This window comes from Pagrus pagrus (genome assembly GCF_965226575.1).
Source record: "Pagrus pagrus genome assembly, chromosome: 18".
Taxonomy (NCBI): domain Eukaryota; kingdom Metazoa; phylum Chordata; class Actinopteri; order Spariformes; family Sparidae; genus Pagrus; species Pagrus pagrus.
In genome coordinates this window covers 12,032,779-12,048,624 of record NC_140202.1, presented here as the reverse complement: position 1 = coordinate 12,048,624, position 15,846 = coordinate 12,032,779, and the positions used below count along the sequence as shown (strand labels likewise).

Below are 15,846 nucleotides of genomic sequence, written 5' to 3'. Positions count from 1 at the left end.
AACGTATGCCCCACCAAAAAGCCCTAGTGACGGATCATAGCATAAGGTGGTACTGGGTTGCATGAGAAGAGCACATTTCCTAATGCCTCCCTTGGTACTGCTTAATCACCTGGTAAGAGGGGCACAAACAATGGCGTGCATGGCTTTAAAAGGGCACTACAACATTGCCCTCAGCACTTTCACTGCAACAAAACTTAATGGGCCTTGTTTAAGGGGAAGAATAAAACAATCTACAGTGCTGATGTCATGCAGACCTCAAATATGGCCGGACTCTGCAGGCAGAGTGGAGCTCTGCTTTGGGGCAGCAAGGATCAAATTCATCAGTATATAAACTAATTATGAAACAATATATACAATTTCATGTTGCATAGCAATATGTATATCCTGATATAATACGTTTCCTGAAAATGTAATTCAGAACAATTCATTGATTAAATACCCAGGAGGGAATGTCTGTTTTTGGTTTATCCAGTCAATTAAAGACTGTATATCATCACATTGATGCAAAATTCCTGTAAAAATTGCAGCTGATTTCCAGCATGTGTACCTTTTGTAGAAGTCTGAGAAGAACGTCCTGAGAGTAGCCTCCATTCATCTCGTCATCTTTTTTACATTTCCACTTTAACTGCAATGAGAAAAGAGACAGAGAGGAGACGCCTGTGTCAGTTGTGAGGGCTGTCAACAATTAAAAAAGTGCATGATAACGTCTAATCGGCAGAGCACAAGTGATTAAACTCAGCTGACCAGGAGGCAAAGCATGCCGGGCAGACTTGGCAATGATGACACGATGATTACCATAACCACGAAGACAAACTGGAGGAATTCGATTGTTAAGCTTTTGGAAGATCACCCAGGCACCACCTGTGAAATCTGCAGTCAATTTCCATTCTTGCAGAGGGTGCCGGACAGCTAAAAAGGGTGAAAGCTACAGAATAAAACCCCAGACACAATAATGACAAAGTAATCCAAAGCAGGTCCATGCCCAAGGTACTCCGTGGGCAGAATGAGAGGAAGTCGTCCTCTGGATGAGTTGTATCTTTGTTGGAGCTGTGGTTAACTTACTCGCTTGTGTAACAATGTTTCTGTGTCTTTACTTAAGTCTTGATTTTTGCCATATTTCTCTGTGTAAATGCGGTTTTAGAAACTGCCATACAACTGTTCTCTGCATAAGAGCTGAACAGCTTTCACAAAAGACAACAAGACAATTTATCAATTTTTGACTAAACGCTGATGTGAGTTCCCGTACTCCTAAAAAGAGATATTGTGCAACTTCTCATATCCAAGTACAAAGTACAAGTAGTCTAGCCAATATCACACTGACTCCTTAAAGTAGGATTATAAATGGCAAGCACTAAGTGTTGATCCAGTTCCAGCATTCTGTTCACTGTCAGAGAAGCAAGATTTCTGGGAATTTCTGTGTCTACATAGCCTCTTTTACCAACAATTACGGTTGAAAAGGTACATTCCCCTTCCAAGAGCAGTGTCACGTCTAACGATAACCTTCCTAGCCATTAATCTTCTAATAATATGTTTTCTGCATGATGTGTTGTCTATAGTTTTAGCTCACAACACACTGCATTCTTCTCCTGTCCCCAGTTTCATTAAATGTAAAGACAGGAAAGATGATAGTGGGGTCAAACTAAATGGCTTTTTCTGCTTTTGATGTCCTCAAAAACGAGAGAGTCGAGAGCTGTCATAATTTCAGAGATTTATCTGATTTCGCCAAATATCACTTGTTTGTTGAATCTACAAATCGAGTTTTATCTTAAATACAAGGATCATTTTTTAACAGATTAAAAATATAATATTACTTTGACTAGACAGAAACATCTAACAAAAACGCTGTTGCCGATCTGAGACAACACAAAAAAAAACAGATAAAAATGAATTCTCATAGTAGACACAGCCTTTGGAATAGATCTATGCAGTAATGTTCCCATGTCCTTGAACATGACCCATGATACTGTCAGTCTTATGGCTGCTGTTTGTTTTTCTAACTGAATACATAAATGTTGGGTAATACAATGCTGCACTAGATGGCTATCAAATTTTAAAACCAGATTTAATGTCTAAACACATTAGCTAACATCCCTAGTGTCTGCACGGGCTAGGCCGTTTCCAGGAGGAAATATAATAAGCCCTCTCTTGGCATGGTTACAGGTCTCCTGACGACATCGGGCCCACTCTGGAGGAATGGGCGTTAGAACAGTCTGTGCACTCGGTGGTCAGACAGCGTATGTGGTCTCCAAATAATGAATTACAAATGTCTAAAGTTTTATCAAAATCCTCTGAGGATCTGCCTGCACTTTCACTCAAATTGAGCAGTTCCTTCTGAATATGCTGGGGACCCTCCTCCTCCTCCTCGCCCTCCTATTTTCCATCTTCCAGTGTTATCTGCCAAAAATAATCATCCCAACGTCTCTTCCCAGTCCCATCCGCTGTCTAAAAAACCCCATAGCTGAAACCCTTACCTTCAATTTGGGGGTCACATTGCTCTTGGAACATCTGTCTCCTCCTGAGTCTGAGAAAAAACATGAGGGGAGATATGAGACAAAGATGAGCTCAGTAAAACGACAAAGAAACAATCGTCTTGTTGATGCAAGAAATATGTCACTCAAAGATAGCAGACCAGGGACTCGTGCAGATGGACAGCAATTTTAAATTGGCTGTCACATGGTTAATGTATGGCTCTTGCTACAGTCTGATGATCCACTGCCTTTCGAGACGGAAGAGAGAGTACTGATCCAGGGGAGGGCTGGGGAGGCCCGACTGCGTGCAAATGGAAGAGACTCAAAAGACGTGCTGACTATGCATGAGTAATTGTCCAGCCACAAAAAGGGGTCTAGTCTAGCGCCAGGAATCAGTAGTTCCCTTTAATACCCACACTTCCATCGTCTTATTTCACAAGGCTCTTAATTTCTTCATGTCTCCAGAACGGAGAGCCTGAGGCTTTAATACAGAAATATTTTCAAGAGGTTAAAAGTTTGATGGACAATGTGTGTGCGAGGCAATCCAACGTTACTGCCAAGAAACTAAAATAGTCCTCTTCAAAGTGTTTTAACGCAAAACATAAATGGAAATATACATTCAGTTATTGTTGTCTTTTATGTGAATAATATTTGGTAAACCACAGGGGGCCTGGTGACTGCTGTGGTTGGACTGACAGGATGACGGTTGGGAGGCATAGGAGTTCATTCAGCTGAGGCTTTCGGGGTGGTAAAAGGACTTCACTTGGCAGAACAGCAATGAACTGGTTTGCTTAACCTTGGCTGGAGCAGACTGGACAGGGTTAAATCTTGGAAGTGGACATACATGTGTGAGCGAAGCCTCCTGCTTGCTGCTCTTGTGCTTCTCTTTCTCTCTGGATCTGCTCTTTGATGAGCCTCTGTTCCTCCTCAAGCTGCCTGGATCCCTCCTCTCTCAAACGGGCGATCTGGTGGAAACAGACACGTACAATACAGTGATGTGCACAGAGAGACATAGTGGTTTTGAATAACTGCAAATTATGCATCATTACTCTTCATTAGGCACATATGTAGTTCATCACCTGTATGGCTTTCACATTCTAAAACACCCTTTCTGCTTTTCTGTTTTTCCAGGAGAGTATGCAGGCCGCCTTATTTCTTTAGTTAAGGCAGTGACACCTCAGGATGAGACAGAAAATGAAACAGTGCCACCTACTGGTCACCACCTTTTACAAGCCTTGGTATTTGCATGCATTAAGCCCATTAAGCACATGCCATGACTCACAGAGTAGGCACGCACATCATTTTTATTTATCATTGACTTTCTGAACAAAGTGCATCAAGTCATGCAATATCACCTAATGGGCTTACTGATAATTAGGATATGGCAGGGGAAAAAAGCCTTTTTTCCTGACCAAAGTTTCTGGGAGATTTCAACTCCATCCGAAATGTGAAGAAAAAAAGAATAAATGCACCTGGGCATGCTTCAAAGTTTCCCTGATTCACAGGAACACCTTTCATCTCTTATATGGTTTCTTTAAATTCTCTTACCTCTTCTTCAAGCGTCCTTGTGATCTGCACCTCCTCCTGGCTCTGAGCTTCTGCATGTCGCTCTCTGGCCTCCAAGTCTGTCATAGCAGCACAACACACACACATACACATGAGTCTGTATTTCCCTCATATACTCATATTGAATCTATTTTCCACAATGTAACCAAAACCACACACTAAATGAATTTAAAATTAATTCATTACTTTCTAACAGCTGCTCTTATTTTATTTCATGCTGTACAATACATGCAACTTTAAAAAAATCATCTCAGTCCTTGTGGTAATACTGGAACATGGATGTAAAAAAAAAACAGATTTAAATAAATATATTCACATTCTAATACCAACCATTTTAATAAAGAGTAAATCAAGAGCCTCATAAAGCTTTGAGAACTGCAAAGTGACTCACCAAGCTTAATTTTCTTCCTCTTGTCATCTAGTTTCCTGTTTCTTTCTTCTGCTTGTTTCTTGGCAGCACAAATCTTATCGTAGGCAGCCTGAAAACAGTATTTGACACCAGGAGGACTTGTTTCAGTGTGTGTGTATGTGTGTATATCAGCACTTTCATGACAGGTTTGGCAGCATTAATGGATTTACCTTGGCAGCAGCATCAGTTAACACCTCAAGAGCCTGGGACAACTGGTGGAAGAGCTCCGCTAGAAGAAGAGAGGGACGAGGAAGGTGAGAAAACAGACAATTCTGTTACTGAATGCAAACAGAGAGGCTGTTCCACTTTAGGTTTTTTTTTAATATTTTTGCTTCAGGAAACAATGTCTTGCATGTCGAATACAAGCATTAAAATATGAAATCTGTAAGAATTGGCCACGAATAGGGGGCAGCATATCACCAGCGTAACTACTAAGTGCTGCAAACTGTGGTTGCCCATAGCTAAGATAGGATTGCAGCTAGTGGTCCCGATTTGAGCTCGCCGCACCGGGGGAATGTTGGTATAGTTTACAACATTAGCACAAGAGCTTTGAAACACTGGGAGGAGGTTTTCACACCCTGGATGAAGGGGAATGCTGAAAGGGAGCAGCATTAGAATGGGTACCAGAATCGAAGCCAGGCGAGTGGGCAATGGAACCGGGATCTGTTGCCTCACAATGACCCTTAGCTGTACCTGGACATATATACATATGTACTGTATATATACAATACATCCTCCGCGACCAACAGGGTGGTACAGAATGATGAAAACATAGCAGGTAAGGGCAGAAACAGCGGAGGTGTGAAGCAGGAGAAGGGCGAGAGGCATCAGTCTGTAACAAACTGCAGTTGCCTGAGTTACAATTGGACTATCGCGTTCGAGGTACAAAGCAGTATTAAGAGACTGGACAGGCCGGGGCCAGCTGGTTAGCATGCTAATTTCACTAGATATCTCTGCAATATAATACATAGATGTCTTTGACATACCATCAATAGTGTTATTTATTTACGTTCTGTTGATAGTTCATGTTTGAATGTTTAAACTAAAACTAAAACTCTACATATTGTGCCTTTATAAACAAAAATATGGCTATGATTTCACAAAGATATGACACAGAGAACTTTGTCAGTTTGACACCTGGATTTTAAGAGATAGAAAAGAGAGTAATTTTGATGTGAAGAGAGTAAAGTGAACATGACAGCTACAGGGGGCTAATGCCAAAAGAGTTATTATGAGCTCAGCATGATATCTTCAGACTGAAGCTGGGACACAGGGCTGAGACAAACTTAGACATTTATGCTCTGAAAGCCGTTAGTCTCACGAAACCCGTTTCCTCCAATGACACAGCCGTGCATTCCCTCACAAAACCCTTGGCCTCTCCATCTATCTTCCATTAGAGCACCTCGAGGGGCCGCTGCCGCAATCACCACTACCACGCAAGACTCCACCTCCCCAGTTGTCATCTAACACACGCACACACAAATGTACACAGGGAGACCACAACCCCACTCCCCATCACACAACCACCACAGTACTGCACTATACTAGCCAGGCTTAATCATTCACTTATGGGAGGCCTAACGATCCGATACTGTTACTCCCTGTGGGGACTGGCAGTGCACACTAACAGGAGGCTCTGGAGATCATGCTGCCAGCAGAGGCGGTCAGGTTACCTGCACGCATATAATGTGCTGGAATGAAATCCAACTGGGGGAGACCTGCCATGCCCACTGGGCAGCTCAGAGTGTCACAACATGGGGGGTTGAGGAAAGTGAGGGAATATTGGGGGGGGTGTCTTCAGTCAGTTAGAAATCATGACCCCCAAATCACCTCTTACTTGCACACAACCGTCCCCTGAGGGCCAGCAAGTCCCAAGACTTGCTCCGCTCTCGTGCGATAGAAACCGAGTCTGTCCATGTGAGGGTTCAAGTGTTGAGGCCCTCCAAACCACTTCTTTTCCATTTCTGGGAAACCGACCCCCTGCTTTTGTATTATCCCTCTCAACTCCCCCAACCCCACCAATTTCCCAGTTTTTTTTCCCCTGACATAATCAAGAATTGTCTGAACTATCCAGCAACCACATAAACCTCACTCGAAAACATGCTTCATGACCAGCCTTTTGTCCAAGGTACCTTTTTTTTCTCCCCTATCCTGACAAAAAGCTATACTGAGATTTCCTGGTCTAATTATTGGCATGCTGCTTGGCGACAGGCCGCAGAAGGACTCATAAAACCAAGGAGGGATGGAGTGTGGAAACACTTTTGGTGATGGTGGTGCTGGTGGAGGTTGGCTGGTCCTGTCTGGCTCTGTCTGGCTAGAAAGTTGACAGGAGAGACTTCCTACAAAGGGCTGTGGCTAGGCTGTCTGGCTCGGTATAACTTTCTAAAACGCTACTCTGGAATATTCATTTTTTGGTCATGAAGCTTGAAAGCCACTCGGTCAGGCAATTAACCCTAATTGTTCAAAAAACAATAAAGAAATTGCAGAAACAAATAATAAATCTTGTTCCAGTTATTCTGTGTGACTGACAGAGGTCTGTGGCTCAGAATGGAAAGGAGTTGAAGAGACACACACATTAGCAAGTTCACTCACCTGCTTTTGGGTTGTCTGGGTTCTTGTCTGGATGGCATGTCAAGGCTTTCTGTCGATAAGCTTTCTTGATCTAGGAGAAAAACAGAAGAACCCCTTGAGTTATGCAGAGTGGAAAATGTTGATTATGACACAGAGAGAAGGAATCATCCTCTTAAGCACAGATTACGGCCATGTGAAAGTTAAATTCTCACTCTCCTATTATCTTTATCCTGTCATCCTTGGCCCGGAAAACCAAAGTGAAATAATGGCACAAATGGTAACTGTCTGACATGAAAGCACAGGGGGTGAAATGTGGTCTGCATTTAAAAAAAGGGACTGTATTGTTTGTATCAAATCAACACCTGAGCTGATCCTCTGCCTCATGTCCTTTTGACATGTTGTTAATGTAATCTAACCACTGCAGCACATACTGCACTGTGAATTACCCGCACAAGAATTCCTAACTATCAACTATTCCCATTGCCAGTTTGCAAGATAAATGTGGCCTCGGTTGCAGCCTAGTATTAGTCCAGCTTTATTCAAACTTTAAAAAATGTTAGAATAACATACACAAACAGAGTGCCATTGTCTATAACAAATCTGAGAAGGCCGCCATTAATATCTTAGGCTGCTAGCCAAAACTTTTGGGGGGTTAAGAGAACCAAAGTGGAAAAACTAAACAATACTTTGGAGTATTGTAATGTCATATGAGGTTTTAGTTATAGCTGATTTTTTAACTCTGGGTCAATGCTTGGAATGTTAACCATTCATTGGTCCTTCTAGGGACCAGTTAATGACAAGGTGGTTTTCATTAGATCTCTGCTCCTCTGGAGAGAGAAGGGAAGCAGGAAAACGTTCCTTGGAGACCAGAGGGGGCTGTAGAGTGCAGTGTCGAAGCTTTCTGCACACACGCTTATATATGCATCGCATGCTATGAATTTGGCACATACATCCCTGAGACGCAAACACACTTTCTCACCGGTCTTAATCAGCCATGCCAACATTCTGCGTGTTTTCACATACCCCCCTTCACGTATCCTGCCAGTATGCTACGGGCCACAGAACTTGGGAGCTCCTTTTTTCATGTCTGGGAAACGTTTGCATTGGACGCCTTTGCCTTCTGGCATATGCAGTTTTTCCTTGTGTGTTGTTTTGCACAATTTTATCTCACGAATGCACGCCAAAAGACACAGAGCTGACTTTATTGGGGGGAAACAAATATCTACTCTGAGGGGAACTGAGCAGAGCGGTGTAATCCATCAGTGTCTGAGCCATTTAAACAGCAACTTCAATGAGTCTCCATGACAGTCAACTTAGACACATTAGGCTGGATGCCCTTTGTCCAAGGTACAAGAGCTGAGCCTCTATATAATTATATAAAGCAACAAACCACCAGTGAGATTAGAGAGCCCCAAATGTCACATCTCCTTTCTTCTATCTCTTGTTCAACATCAGATTTTTTCTCGTTATAGTTCCAATAGCAAATGAGCACTTGGTTCATTGAGAGGCCTTTGAGAGACTAGAGTTCATTAAGAGATATATAGTCTGGCTGCCTGGCACACAGAGCCTTCCTACTGATAAAGACTGACACACAGCTGTGGACGGGCTCCAAACACATATGCTTAATGTTGGCCTGAGTCTAGTCCTCTTTTTTAGCCTTCTACTGACTGTTTCGCCAAATTCTCTATGAAGAAGATGAAAACTCAAGCTCAACTTAAAGTGACAACAATTGGGGAACTCCCTGCCTTGCACAGCCCCATCAGTGCTTTGGCACAACACAAATAAAGAGAGTCTGCTTTAAAAAGACTACAAATGTGTTCTTCAAATACAATGTTGTGTATATTTTTGCAGACCATTTCCAAATGCAGGCTGTGTTTTAGATCTTTTTCCTATTGTTCCGAGCAGCTATTTGTTTCCATTGGTCAGTACAGTCCAGTCAATACAGAGCTGGAGCTAGATGGGTGCTATTTCACCCCAAGGACACTGCTGAGGTGTCCTTGAGCAAGGCGCTGAATGCCAAACTGCTCAGGGTGCCTGACTACAGGGCAGCCCCCTCGCTCGACATCTTTCTTTTCATTAATGATGATTATGATAATAGGTCCTGTTTGTGTGTGTGTGTGTATTTCCTGCATGTGTGTGTGTGTGTGTGTGTGTGTGCTCCCTAAAAACATATCAATAAAGTTTGTCTTCTGTCTTCTTAATTTCCATATGACATAAAAATAAATTATAAATATAGCCGCAAGTGGCAATTAGTATGTTCAAGCCAGTTTGCACTCAACAGAAGGAAGAAGCTCAGCATCAGCCAACATTAAAGCTGTGAGCAGGAATAAACGGGTTTCAGGCTTCACAAGGGTGAACAAAGTAAATTCAGCTAGTTTAATTCTATTTAAAGAAGGAATCAGACCAATCACAAACTTTTTTCATAATCACAAAGCCTGCCCTGCAGCGTTTCAATAACTGCACTCTCAAACTTCCACCATTTGTCACCCCTTCATCGGATTTAAAGATATCGCGAAATGTCACCAGTGACTTTAATCAAGATTTCTCATAGGCATCTTGAGTCATGAGCAAATATGTAATAGGCCAAAAACAAACAGAATTCATAAAACTGCTACCGTTACATAATCTTTGTGTGGTGATGCAGACTGAAGGTGATGTGTGATTTGAAATAAAGGGCGCTAAAACCACTGCGATGGTCCTGTAAGAGCTCAGGTCTTGTCCTCGGTTCACACTCAATGTACTTCTCATGTTCTTCATCACCTGCAGCCAGCTGACAAGATAAACAAGTCTCCACATCTGTTGTAAATAAGGCAGACGTTTGACATTGGCAGGACAAAAGTCTGGCCAACTGATCTGCTTCACAAGTACAACCTGTCATCACTGATGCTGTTCTGGTGAACAGCAACCATGTTGCACGTCATCACACATGTCTCGTTGAGTTCAGTCAAAGCCCTAGTTAACACACATACTTCTCCACATTTCAGCTAATTACCTTAGCACTCCCTCTCTGATATTTTTCTCTCCGCCTCCTCCTCCCATCTTCCCCTTTTCACTCTCTTTTGCATCCTTCACGATATCTTGTCTCTACTGCACCTCCAGTGCCGTTTTGTTAAATAATACATGATTACTCCCATCAATGCCCTAACACGCAAGCCTTAATTGATGCTGGAAGATTGTGAAGCCCCTACAAACTAGAAGTCAAACCAGGCCAACTTCTGAAGAGGTTAGCACATGTGTGGATAAGAGCTCTCAGAGAGAGAGTAGCATCTTCTTACAGGACTAATCCAGTCAATTACTGTAGCAATTATCGTTGTGCAGCTCACCGTGACCTTTTAGGATTGGCTCTTCAATCAATTATGAGTAAGACCATGCGAAGAGAAAGCCATAAGAACTCCTGGAGTAAAACTAACTGCTGTCCCTTGTGCTTACACATGAGCAAACGTGTTGGTATTCAATTCTGCTGTGTCTTCTATCTCTTCCAGTTCAAATTATTCTAGATTAACACATGCACATTTTTCTTCTCTCATATGCGAGACAAAGTGAACTGCAGAAACCTCAACTATTTCCCACGATTCAGTTTCATCAACGAAAGACCCTGATCATGCAGCAGCAGGCCAACAGTAGCCTAATGGTTAGTGCCTGGCCAAAACAGCCTATGTGTGCCTCCCCGATCCCCGTCTGCCACAGTCTTAACTACATGCCCACATCTTGTCCTCATTACACCAGACTTTGGTGCCAATTATAGTTGACAAACTGGTGCTGGTGCAGCCGCAGCCGCAACACTGCCCGGGTAGGGCCCCTAGCCTGTGTTGCTGATTAGATGCCTGATCTGCCATGGGCCCATCCTCCTTAATTACAACACTCTCCTATTTAGGGGACATTATCAGCTGGTGGAAAATAATAACAGGCAGAACAGGGAGAAGAAAGGAGGAGCAAAAAGGACATGAACACACAGAGAATAGATGAGATAATAGTACGAAGAAAAGTGGATACCATGAAAAGAAGAGCAAGACATTATCTTATATTAACTTTTAATGTAATGGTGTCAAGATGAAATGGTTTTGATTGATTTGGATCGTCAACTAAACTAATGGTTCCATGCTAACTAATAGGGGTGGGAAGGACAGAGTAACTCACAATACGATGAATTCACGATATGTTCTCCATGAAAACGATAGTATCATGATACAGTGGTTCTGGGATAATCGATTCAATGCACCAATAATCACCGAAAGATACATCACAATGTCTGTCTAACTGAAAAATACAAAATACCAATAAAAAGGCAGGAATTATGTACAAGGTAAAGAGTGCATGAGAGCCTCTTTATCACACACACTGACTGCAACTTATCCATGTCCATGTGTGCCATTTTTCCAATGTAAAAAAGCCATAAACTGGTTGAACTGTCAGAAAGCAGAAAAGTTCTGGAGTTAAAATGTTTAAAGGAAAGATGCAACTGTGGGTAACTAGTAGTTTACACCACACAAAGTTATTAAGTATTGCCTCTGATAAGCCAAACTGTCAGCTTTAATAAAAAATATTGATATTTGGCGCCAGCATATCAAATTGATTGCCTTAAATAGATATTATCCCACCCCTACTAACTAACAACTGTATCATTCAGGTTTTTATTTACATCATATATGAAGAGGTCTGTCTGTTCTAATAGAAAGCTGTAAAACTGTGGAACACAGACCAATCCATTACACATCTGGGTGTTGTTGTCTAATGTTTGCGGATTTAAAACACCCGATGACCACAGGTTGCATCACTCCTTATCCGCCCCGAGCGTATGATGCAATAACAATCTTAATCTACTGGCCCCGATCAAGAAGACACTCAAAATTCATCATTGGGGGCACTGAGCTTTCAATGCAAATTACTCTCCTTGGATGCTCTGTGTGAAAGTACATCACCCAAGCTTGTAGTTGGCACATACATTACAGCACATCAGGTACACTACAATTTAAGTAGCTGAATTAACCACAAGAACTGTTGTGTGGTCTTGGCTGTTGACATAGTTTCACCAAGCAATCTGTGGTAGGTAAAACACACACTGAGTCAATTATTACCTAAGCCCTGCTCATATGCATGAGCATAACTCTTTAAAGCGTGGCTAGCCCTCAGCAACAGCCCCCTTGAGCACTAAAGGGATAAAGCAAACCCAACTCATCCATAGTCATACAGAGCCTGACATGCCAGTTTCTCTAGCATTTATCAGACAGCCAATCTCAGAAGAAGGTCATCAGCACTGATAACAGAAAGAGATGCTAAATAGAACCAGGAGGAGATGCAGGATGCAAATCCTCTACGTCAAGGCAATGTTTTACAAGCTGTGGCTAAGCCCACATAAACAGGCTTTGGGATGAGCTTCTTCCTCTCTGTCTGTGATAAACAACATGCCTGATGGTGGTGGTCGAGCAGCGGAGCGAACAACTGGGAAAAGCACACCATTTGATGACATCTGTCTTCACACACTTGATTGATTTTCGAGTCCCTCCAGACTCAATGCACTACACACACACGCACACACGCACACACACAACCCATCACTATCTCCCTCGACCATCAACAGACCTCATAGACCAGCCTGCTGCATTGTGGGGTCTCAATTCAACCCAAGCCACAACCGCTAATTTCCTCCGGGATAATCCTCTGGGGAGGACAGGACTTTGAAATCCAATTAAGAAATTAACTTCCTCCCTCGTTTTGGCAGAGATCTTAATTTCCCTTCGGGCCTGTGGATTAGAGATGCTGGAAACAGTGAAGAGAGGTGGTGGCAGGGAAAAGGCTGGATTCAGGATATCATGGTGAACCACTCTGGACTGGCAAAAGAAGAAGAGAGCCGAGGGACCATCCCAGAGCCGATTCGAAATCCATGTAGGCACAAAATATCATTCAGGCAAAACTTTGGGTTATTAGGATAGGATATTAAACAGGAGCGCCAGCATTTTCTGCCAAAAAATGATTAACTTTCCAGGCCTCATCACATACTACTACGTGATAATAATATGCATTGAGTTTGCACAATCAAAGATATAGAGTTTTTCTTTTTGTTGTTTTTTTTTAGCTTCTCCATTATGATTATTTACTGCTTTTTCTCTTTTTTACATTATTGTTAGCTGACTGTCCTTGAAAAGCAGGAAATTTGATGACATCTCATTGAGATCTGCAAAATTGTGACAGGCATTTTTCACATATTGACGTTTTTTAAACCAAATGATTAATCACTTATTCGAAGTAATACCAGGCAGACACACTGACAGGTTAACTGACGGTTAAAATAAAAGTTACCTTGAGTTGTGACTCTAGACTTTTATACTCACACATACCAGTACTTAATTGATGCAGCGTCGCCACTCAGTGGTCTTTTGGGTGTATCACACCTTTGTGATTCAGGCATTAGCAGGTTTTTTCTGTCTGTTATACTTATTACACACTGACTCAAATACACGAGTCCTCGCTTTACTTACCTGCCATTTGTCGCTTTCATACACGCACAGTAGGCACAAATACACACACCTCTTCAAGCTTCATGCTGTGGTAGCAAGCTAACATATCCTGCAAGCAATATTGCCCACACACATTTACAGTCTCTCCATATACAAATACAACTGCTCTTTAATACATATATAAGCTAAAAGTAGGATAGACTTTCTGCTAAAGCAACATTATCAAGCCTGGCATGTGCGTAAGAACAAGACCGGCTAACTAAAAGCTATTAGCTTAACAGCTAGCCCATTTACACACCTCTTTCGATGTAGCAGTGCTTTCAATACCGAGTAAACCATACAGGTCCATCTGTAGGAGATCCTTGGCCTTTCCAGACATGTCTGCCGACAACAAGCTACAGTACCAACACAAAAAAATACAACAAGTGAACGCAAAGTTAACGTTTAGCTTATTCAATGGTTTGTTGTTGTTCAGGCAGCATGAGTTTGACGTCTTCGACCTTTCAACTTGCGCACTGCAACCTGGGAAATGTAGTTTTTGTTCCGCTGTTCTCTCAGGGGTCGTTAAGCAGAATGAGTTTGAGCATTTCTACCAAAGCATTTACAGGAATAAAAATAGCTTTTCTAAAAAAAAAAAAAAATTCTGAACCGTTTTGGCTCGTTTAACAACTTTGTAGTGTCTGTGTGGCCTTCCAACAAGTGATAAATCAGGTCATTTTTCACACTACAGGTAGGCTAATTTGATTTTCAAGTTTATTCCACTTGTGAAAAGGTCTTACAGCATGTTTTCTCCCTAGCGTTAAAGGTCAATTCAGCATTTTTTCTTTTTTTTTTACCAAATTCATTTGAGCTAAATCATGCCCATAGTTAAAAAGATATAGAGAATCTACATTTTAATTTACAAACATGTTTTCCTATTCACTTATTGTTTAATGCCAGCAAACAACTTCACACTATTATGATAATGTGAAATTTTGAGGATGTTATCAAATAATCATAATTTAGGTTTAGATTTTTGCCTAAATTATTAATTAACATAAACACATGCACATTAACAGACCTATTTATCAAGGTACCCTCAAATATGTATGTGAAAGAACTGAGATATTTTATATTTGGAAAATAAATGTATTTGCTCAGTTGCAATGCATTTTGCTGAGCTGTTGTAAGTATAGAGTGCTCTCTGGTGGACAAATGAAGCAGTGACTCTAAAATTGCCTCAAGCTCTTTTCCGCATTTACGTATTATAAGTAGGCAATTATGCCAGCACACATACTCCTATATCTGGGATAAGTCAATATTAGCTTTTTATACTAGACACATAACAGTTTACACTGTGTGTTTTTATTTTGGGCAGCCGGGGCTCCACCTTTGTTTACATTTGGATCCTGGTGTAGAGCTTAAAGGTGGGGTGAGCAAGTCTTGATGGTTGAGTCTCTTCCCCGGGATGTCGGTAAGCTATTTGACAGTCTGGGAAATGATACTCCAAAGTCAGCTTTCTTTCTCCAGAATCACTCATTCCACCTTTAAGTCTTTGGTTTTACTTGATCAAACATGAAGATACCTTGTATCATGTAAAGTGTAAAATGCAAACAGAAAAAAACAATGCTACTGTTTGTGCGTTTCACCCGGGGCCATTTCTGTTGTGTTTTTAGTTGAAGATATGTTCTTTTAAAAAGGTATGATTGTGGCTTTTGGCTCGTTTCAGGTTGTAAACCTTGTGGCGCCCAAAACTGGGATCCATGGATTCATGAGGGGTAATTGATAGATGCCTGGGGTTCTCTATTTAGATGAAGAATGTTTTAGATGAATACTAATAAATATCTTTGGTTTGAAGAAAGGATCATAAACAAAATATTAGTGAAACTGCTGTTCTGATAAGCGTTATCACTATACAGCTGTGGTGAACAAACAGCTGGCCAGTCTGGCCCAAAAGCATCTCAACATCTGGTGTCTCACGTAACAGTAGTTGGGACAAAATTTATAGTATTTGTGTAGAATTATTTTTTACGTAATAACCCACTGAAAGCGAGAGGAACTGGTGTTTTTTTCTTTTCCGGATATCGGTCCATGTGTGGCTTAGTGATAACATGGCTTTTTGAGGGTTTTTGTTAACAAAGACAATCCATTGTTGAAGCATTTCAGGAACGTGTCCTGACATGTCTGAGAGCAACTCTCCCGTTACAAAAATCGAGATGGTAAAATAAATGTTACGAAAGAGCTTTGTGGTATTTGCAAACTGTTTGGAAATACCCTGTACGCTCAGGCTGTTCAAAAAGATTAGCTTCTCTCAGGATGTTCATCCTGAGGAGCTGCCTCCTAGAGATCTGAGCATGTTCAGCACATCATGTCACATGTGGTGACCTTTGTTTCCTTC

General features: G+C 41.6%; 1 protein-coding gene across 1 annotated transcript in view; it reads right to left on the bottom strand.

Annotated features, from left to right (window-relative positions):
* The window catches only part of dnajc17 (DnaJ (Hsp40) homolog, subfamily C, member 17), a 33,725-nt gene extending 19,749 nt beyond the window's left edge, over positions 1-13,976 (bottom strand). Inside the window, exons 1-8 of the mRNA XM_084381697.1 lie at positions 13,768-13,976; positions 7,036-7,105; positions 4,614-4,672; positions 4,426-4,513; positions 4,017-4,093; positions 3,313-3,433; positions 2,472-2,521; positions 548-625 (exon numbers count right to left, since the gene is read on the bottom strand). Coding sequence (XP_084237823.1) covers positions 548-625; positions 2,472-2,521; positions 3,313-3,433; positions 4,017-4,093; positions 4,426-4,513; positions 4,614-4,672; positions 7,036-7,105; positions 13,768-13,848 — 624 coding nt within the window. The 5' untranslated portion in view covers positions 13,849-13,976. The remainder of the gene's footprint in view (positions 1-547; positions 626-2,471; positions 2,522-3,312; positions 3,434-4,016; positions 4,094-4,425; positions 4,514-4,613; positions 4,673-7,035; positions 7,106-13,767) is intronic.
* Positions 13,977-15,846: the final 1,870 nt, after the last annotated feature.